Source organism: Saccoglossus kowalevskii, chromosome 5 (assembly GCF_978046115.1).
Source record: "Saccoglossus kowalevskii chromosome 5, keSacKowa6.1, whole genome shotgun sequence".
Taxonomy (NCBI): domain Eukaryota; kingdom Metazoa; phylum Hemichordata; class Enteropneusta; family Harrimaniidae; genus Saccoglossus; species Saccoglossus kowalevskii.
This window is the reverse complement of record NC_140645.1, coordinates 15,704,083-15,713,103: the sequence shown is the minus strand read 5'-3', so window position 1 is coordinate 15,713,103 and position 9,021 is coordinate 15,704,083. Positions and strand designations below refer to the sequence as shown.

At 35.3% G+C, this 9,021-nt stretch overlaps 1 protein-coding gene across 1 annotated transcript; it reads right to left on the bottom strand.

The window, feature by feature from the left end:
• Nucleotides 1-5,984: 5,984 nt before the first annotated feature.
• LOC144362664 (uncharacterized) lies at nt 5,985-7,100 on the bottom strand. Its single transcript, XM_085498746.1, has one exon. The coding sequence runs from the start codon at nt 7,098-7,100 to the stop codon at nt 5,985-5,987; it is 1,116 nt and encodes a 371-aa protein (XP_085354872.1).
• Between the last annotated feature and the right edge of the window lie 1,921 nt (nt 7,101-9,021).

The window sequence follows — 9,021 nt, the reverse complement described above, 5'->3', positions numbered from 1 at the left end:
GTAAACAATTATAGAGGTATAACTATGTTGCCTTCCATAGGTAAAGTTTTCAGTAATATTATTTTTGACAGGTTAAATTCGTGGGTGGAGTCAAATAATCCTTTAGTCGATGCCTAAGCTAGTTGTGCAAGAATTATTCAATTAATGGGTAGCTTTTAATGTATTCAATGTATTTTACAGTGAAAGCATGTGTTCGCACCCCTGTTGGTATAACCGAGTTCTTTGACTGTCACGTGGGTGTACAACAGGGTAGTGTGTTATCGCCCTTGCTTTTTAGTTTATTTATAAATGATTTGGGAAGTTCAGTCGAGCACCAGTTTGCTTGGGTGCACTTATTAACTTTATAGTTATTTTATTTGTTATACGCCGATGGTGTGGCCATGTTTAGCAGTACAGTTGTTGGTTTGCAACGTTTGCTAACTAATTTATCTAACTATGCAGGGAAATGGAGACTTAAATTTGAGAAAAAGACGGATACAGATGGTGGCAGACAAAAGCTTAGTCGTCACGTGACGGTTCCTACAAGTTGGCATTAGGCTTTATGAACGGACTGTACGAACTTTCAATGCGGTTTAGCGTGACATCAAGGAAGTTTACGATTTTCTTGTTTGCTTCGATTGTGATCTTTAGGCCGTTGTTTTTAAACACGCGACGGATAGCTTACATATAGCTTACAGTAGGCTTACATAACCCTAAAAGATCACAAACCGAACTTCGCAAATAACCCATCGTGCAGACTAATCAACCTAACCAAATCTGAAATAGGGAAGATAAGCAAACAAATCCTGGATAGAATTTACAAGAAAATCATGAAAACAACGGCCTAAAGATCACGATCGAAGCAAACAAGAAAATCGTAAACTTCCTTGATGTCACGCTAAATCTCATTGAACATATTCATGTAGTTGTGTATTAATTCCTCTATCACCGTATTCACCCGCTCTACATATATTTTGTATTGAGCACTTTTGTTTTGGAATAATCGACTTTCGTATCTACACTGTATTACACATTATAGCTTAGAATTGTTTGCAGTCTGTTGCAATTCCGATCAAAAATTCATGAAACTTAAATATAAATTGCGTAATCGATAGGTGAACGCGAAAGTCTTGTAACCGCGAAATCCCAACAGACCAGTCAGTAATGTGATAATATCGGTTGACATTGTCTGAGCCACCTCGGCAAACATTTTCCCCCTCGATGACATTTTTCACCTTCACTTGCTGTGCCATGTGCCCCTCCTAATACTCGCGAACAAACTTGAAAACAGGAGACACCTGCCAGTGACGTGTCATCGTGCAATAGTTTACTATCATGTGTCATGTAGTGTGTACTACGATATAGACGTATTCCATACTTAATTTGTATGTTAACCTTAAGATTTTGGATGGTGTCATGTTGGAATACAGAAATGTGCAATGTTCTGTCACGAATATTAACACAGAGTGGGAAAAATTTAGCAATGTTTTTTTTTTAAACATCGTACTGGAATACCATAACTACAGAAAGCTGCAGCAGAGCAACTGCGCATGAATGTTATGTTCATGGTAACAAACAAGCGCAGAATTGTTAACTATTTTGTGAACGCTGGCACAGTAACCAACATTTTGACGTGCAGCAGTCCAAAAGTAAAATACCAGAAACGAAGTAACCAAAACCAGCGATACAATGAGAAATATATTCATCATAATACGGTGACAAAATGGTATGTCGATTCAGCAAAGTAGATATTTGCCCCAATTTAGAGAGAGGGGAGATAAAAAGAAACTTCAGACAATAAAGATGGGTGTAATATAAACTTCTGTAATTCTCAATAATTTACAATATAACAAAATAATATCAGTAGTGGCCCACTTTGTATTTCTGCAAGATAAAAAATGAAAAAAAGTTTAATAAATAATGTTTTCACACATTTCACAGTTTGATAGCACAAGAGTTATTTCATAGAGTGATGAGTGATTATGTAATAGCCCATACAGTGTATGTTCCCTTAATCAATACAGGGCTTGTTTATTGTATAAATATGATTTACGTTTTGCTTCGCTTCGAAATATGTTTTTCCTCGGGTACATCACGGCATATGTATTGCACATGCACTGTATACGATGCCATGGGTCCTATATAGAACAGGAAACGGTATTGCAACTACCACCCTATTAACTATTCTATGCAATATGTATGTACATGTTATTAATAATACTGGGAATTTAACAATTTTGTATGAGGTGATGAGATGTTAAATATTAAACTTTTTAGTTGTTATAAGGTTATACCATTTTGTAACTACCAAGGTATAAATACTGTCAAGTGTTTGACGGCCCTGCCCCCAATATACCTATACTATAACGGCTTGCTAATCTGAGACCTGTCCATTTTTTTACATAAAATCACGAGTTCCTATAAAAAGTGTATAAATACTTGACAAACAAACTTGACACGCAAATGTAAACGCACAATCTCAGGCCCCACATTGACTTGACCAAGGTTGACCTCAATTGACCTAATTTATACAACGGTGTCAACGCGGTATACATCGCCAAATATTTTACAGACATTTTGAAAACTTTAAATTGTAGGGAATCATTGCATATATATTTTCTTTAGTCCCGATATATATAGCTTTATTTTAGCCCGTGATGTGAACCATGCCATGTTTTCCAAATTATTCTAAAAACACTAGGTGGTGACTAAAACGACAAGGCTGTAAAAAGTTTTTAAGGTTTTGGTTAATGATAATGATGCCGCCTCGGTATGAAATAGAGCTGGTGAAGCGCCTCCACCAGCCTACTTTTTGATTTTTGTTAGACTGTTCTTCCAGTTCCTATTTACATATTCAGTTGTGACATCAATACACACGCTATTTTGAGCACAGTACTGTTTCAAGTAATACTCAAGGGAGTTTGTACATGCTTGATTTCCTTGAATTCCACTTTTTGATCTTATTATGTCAACTGCTTAGGAATTTTCAAGAGAAATATTTCATAAAGAAATATGAGTTTCATTATATTTAACAATATCGAACGGTGAATTGTCATAAATTTATCTGTTTGGGGACTGTATTGCATTGGTCAATATAATATCATCACATACAGTTTGTAAACGCATTGTTATTACAAAGAGTTTTTAATATTTTATTGGTAACTTCTGCTTCCCGACGAGACAATGAAAGTACGCCCTCATTGACGAATGCCAGTAATAAATGTAAATCATGTCCGATTACAGACCAGTACAATTTGAAACAAGTTCAAAAAAAAAAACATATCGCGTATTCAGAGGTTCTAAACCACGGGGTCTTCTCGGAAAGAACGTGAGATTGCGGACTTTTTTGCAAACACAATTAAAGCACAAAGTCAGACATTCAGTTAGGTGATGACATAATGTCAACTTAAATGTAGACATAATTCAATGCGTAGCCAGAAATTAAAACAATATGATGTCGCGTCCTCGTTTGTATACACAATGAAAGCTGGAATAAGGACCACAAATACAATACAAATGAAGAGCTACTTGCATAATCAAAAGTACAAATATGACCACCAAAACATGAGCAACAATTTCAAAAATAGAGAAATATGAGAAAGTGTGAGAATGGCCTATGCAACAGCATTACAAATATCACTTCAATACCTAATCAGAAATCCCTCATTCATTGGGCATATTTTCATGACAAACCCACAAATCGCCCGAGGGTGAAATGGGTAGTGAAGAAAAAGATTGACTGAAACAAAGCCAGGGAACCATTTGTTGTCGATAAACAGTGCTCAGAACACCTATCACAACTTATATGAAACATATTGTGACGTTAAATGCGGGGAGGGGTTTTGGGGGCTACACCGTATTCAGGATCGGGGAGCTTGTCTTTAATGCCGGTCTAATAGTCTTTGTCTTTGGTAGCGTGCTTGTCTTATAAGTCTCTTCCCTCTCAGCTCGTCCGCTGTCTCGGGGTAGGGATCGTTTGATGAATGTATATCACCACAACGGAGAATGTGCAGTGACAGAAATGTACCAGTACCGATTATAACAAATCAACACAACACAATATATACGGTTTCCTGTACTTTAATAAACAAATAAGAGGGATGCTGGTCACTGCGACCAGCAAGGAGGGGGATACACTGTAAAATAAAATAAATTAGAGACTTGATAGATGCTGCAGGGAACACTCTACTCTCCATTGGACAGCAATGTGCAATGTTGCGTTCCTTCGTATCTGGCTCACTTTCAAAGCAGCTGCACTACAATTTAAACTCGTGCTCTGTGTCCAGGGAGTATCGGCAACTGCACTGCTATATGCTGCTACTGGTAGCACTGGTACAACGGGAGTAGTTCAGGCAGTGAGCGTCAGTGGTTCCTGTTGATCAGCAGGGATTAATGCACAGCACGTCTGCATATGTACTCCTGTATAGGGTACAGCTCACTGGAGTCAGAAATTAGCATCACAAGTTGTTACAGGATCAAGTCAGGTCACCTTCCTGACTAAAGATTTTCCCTTATGTCTCAACTTAAATACCCTACCTAGTTTATGGCCATGTAAATAATAAAATGTATCTAACGAAATGATTGGCTATCTCAAAATAACAGACCAATCAGTGTATCAAGAATGCCCATTTTAGTAGTGGAATATACCACTTTTAATCCGAGCTCTACCAATTTAAAGACTCGGGTCAATGATGTCATATCTATTTCCATTGCCAACAACTCTGAGCTCAGCACATTCCAAGGTATTTCACAATCACCATGCCACGGTTTGGGACATGCCATTATGACAACACAATCCAGTGACTGTATCAGCAGTTTTAAAAATAAACATGTGCAATGGGTTGTTGCAAACTAACCAAACATGTGCGATTTTCATTCACACAGCCAGGGCTCTCTACTTTTCACTTACAATTTATGTCACAATATTAAAAATGTCATCACAAGAATCACAAGACATATAAATACTAACTTTCTTAGATCTTTATTTTCCCCAATTAATCCATAGTTGAATACGGTGAAACAAAACAATAATCCGCCACCTTTATTTTATAGATGCATCCCTTATCTTATAGAAAGACACAGCTCATAAACCGAGGAAAGTACCCCCCTCCATTGTAACAATATTTAGATTTTTCGCAGACCAATGAACACAATTGACAGTAATAAGGTAAAAATCTATCACAACAATTAAACCAGTTTGCTACATCAAAAGTATCTTGCAGACAGGTACCATTATGTAATACAGACACAAGCGCATATAGTCAGTAAGACACCCATCCACTATGTATGGTTACAATTCCAGACACATTATCGCTCAACATTTAAAGAAAATCTGAATATTTATTTCCACATAAAATCTGCACTCCTTTCCACACTAAATATATTCTCTAATGATTTTAAATAAACACTGTCTGAATAAAAGTCTAATGTAATCACAGTCTGCTACACAAAAACCATGGACTTGGTTATCAGACCATTCAAGGAGAAGAATCAAATCTAAATAAAAAACTGCACACATTGTAGTGATAATGTATACATTGTACATTGCATCAAATGCAATTTCATATTTACATTCAATTAATACATGTTATGTAAAATAAGCATTAAAACACCCCACATAAACAATATGCAAGCTTACAATGCTTAACTTAGAAGATGGTAAATGAACCATAATAATTCATATCAATTATGAGATCGAATAATAGGGCTAGGTGTAGCTATACTATGCTAATCCGAACAATAAATCATGATAATGAACAATAAACCCTTTGAACAATTACAAACATATTTTTTTTAAATGTGTCATGTTGAAAAACTGACATATCCTCTAAATACATAGACAAACAAGCTCTAAATAAAAGGGTATACACAATTACAAACCACATTACAGAAAGCTACAACTAATGTAATCTGAAAGGTTTCATTAATTTAAATAATTGAATTATTCTGCTTAATTGTTACCAATATAATGAGTAGTATCACAAATCAACGACTTGTTAAGTGTCTCAATTAATGTTTGTGTAACGTTTCTTTTGCTGATTATAGATGAGTTTCGCATCTTCGTATAATTTTATGTCCCAGTAGTTTCTCATTATAAGTTCCTTCAATTCATAGTCAGTTATATTTTGCATATGTGGATTAGCATTGCGGTGGACAGCCTTCTTCTGTGGGCGTTTACCAAATATGCTTGATAACATATCTTGAGAAGTTTTAAAGTCTTCAGTAAGTCCAACAAATGCCATTTTAGTTTCAATGTTTCTTTTGGCAATTAGGTAGTGTTTCTCTTCCACGGCCGGTATGTCAAATACATCAGACAGTCCAACTGCACCACAACAATCTTCAAATGTGTCGTCAATTTCAGGAAAATCACCAAATTGTAAGAGTCTTACATTAAGATTATCCAGATCAGGGAAATGCAAATATTCAATATTTGAAAAGTACTGAGTCAATGAAGTAGTATTAATAACATACTGCCAACACATCACATGCTTTCCTCCACATCGGTTGTGTTTCAAATAATGATAAGTTGAAATTAGACGACTTATTGGCTCACGAAACCAGGTTATATATGCAAATGTGTTTTTTGAATATACGTAGTCATGAGTACCGAACGTGCGTTTTGAGTAGAATATGGCTTGCGTTGATCGTGTATAGTCGTGTTGTCCAATATTGAAAAGATCCATGCAATGACTAACTCTAATATTGCGTGTTCTATTTTTAAAAGTATTTTTCAAAACTGTTTCAATCGAGGTACCTCCAGCTTTTGGAAGATGTACAAAACCAATATTAGCATCACGATAATCGTTGACACTGTTATGCGTACTAAGAAAAAAGTTCGGCAATGGTTCTCTCCCAACATTTGAATTATTAAGACATTTTCTAAGAGCCAAGTTCACGTGATGACAGCTGGTACTCTTGCCATTGGCATATCCTATAAGCTGTGTACAATCAACTGCTTCGATGATGGGTGTGGTTTTTGTTTTTGGCACCGTGTCTCTTATACAGTTTGGCAGATTACTGGATTGATGTGTGTGACGAAACCATCCTTGAATTATATAATTAAATACATATATAATGAGTATACCCGACACGAGAAGCGTAAATATTCTAGATCGTCCCATTGTGATATCTGAAACAACAAAAGCACATTGTATTACAAAAAATACGTGTTACCAACAAAACAAATTGAAACAGCATACAAATAAAATAAAATAAAATAAGATAACAGACAATAATGTCATAATAAAATACAATATTATCATATGGATATGACGAAATTTTATCATTCTACTCTCGTAACAGAAATAAAACGCTTTCACAGTTTTCACATTGTTTCTGTCCATGATCAAGAATTGTCAATTAATAATGTGGTGGGGTTTGCCAGTGTGTTAATGTGGAAGTTTAGTGAACTATGTTGGATATGTTTTAAATTTTAATCACATTTTATAAATATGACCACAAACAAATATTCATTCATAACCTGATTCTAAATAGCTATTCGTTTTAGCTCTCCCTCTCCAATAATTTCCTAACATACGTCTAGTGATTCGCTTGTATCAATGATTCATCATCAATTATTTGCAATTATAATTTCAAGATCAATTGTTGAATTACGTTTATCGTGTAATTTTTAAAAGTAAATTTTGGTATTCCAATGACGTTTATGATAAGTAATATATGGGATATCTAACGATTAAAAAAAACTGTATGCCTCTCTTTCATTATATATCACATGTCCCATTTGATTGGCTTTTAATAAATTTAACTTACACATCTGTATATTTCTAACATGTAGTAAGTTTATGCCACTTATTCGTATTAAAATATGAGTGTCATCTATCTCTTCGAATTTATATATGCTTATAAGATGTAAAATTAGATTGTTGTTACAATGAAGTTCATTGAAAATTTCCATGATTGATACAGGTTTGTCTACACGAACAGCTTCATAATTTTTCCATATAGTTAAAATACTGTGATAAAAGGGTGCCATCTCATGAGAGGGAAACTTATAAGAAAAAAGTTGCTTTGAATAGTTACGATACAATGTTTATTGAACGGATGACCAATGTCGGAATAAAGAAATCTCTGAATATAATGTCCGCAAAAATGTTTAACTCGGCTCGAGATGTGAAACAAACCGTTACATGTGAACAAGCTCGGCTAGTTTTCAGTGACAATCATGTCATAAAAAGGGTAAAACCAATTGTTAAAATTCCCTGACAATTCCCCGAGGCTGGTTGAACTAAAATGATAAGGCAGGGATGGTGAAGCGCTCCCACAAGTCTAATTTCGATTTCACGTATTATGCAGTTTCCTTCCAGTTCTTATTCTTATACTTATCATATTCAGTTGTGTTTTCGATATACAAGCCAAGCATTTAAACTGTTCCAAGTAATACCCATGTAAGTGTCTACTCTATTTTATCACCCATGCATAGGCCTTGTGATATATCATGATTTTCTATAGCATATAGTTTTTTCTCATATATTCTGTGTTTTAGAATCTGTGTTTTTGTAAACAAAAAATTATACATCGTGGTTCATGTTGCCAAAGAGGGTGCACCCTTGCCAATGCTTCTTAGAAATGAGACAGGAGCAGTCATCGAATTGCTGACACCGAATATACATTCAGCATTGGTGTCGATGAGCTGAATATGTTTAATAAAACTATCATCGAGCTGAAGATTTTCATTACGGTAAAAACATGATTGACTCTGCTCACAGTGCAAAGTAATATTTTTGCCGATTTCATTTGTCAGAAGGATTCAACCCTACTGTATGTTATTCACGTGTGTGGCCGTTTTCCAAACAGGAAAAGCTACAGTATATCTTCTATTTAACAATATTTTTCAATGCCACCAATCATCGCCTTGTGTCTAGTTGGGGCACCCATGTAAAACCCTGGAAACATGCAAATTATATCATGTGTATGACATCCTGCTTGAGAAACGCATGTAGCACCTTGGAAACATGGCATTTATTTTACTGTGTCCTGGACACATGTCAATCAAATATGTTGTAAATTGCTGCTTATTTCTGT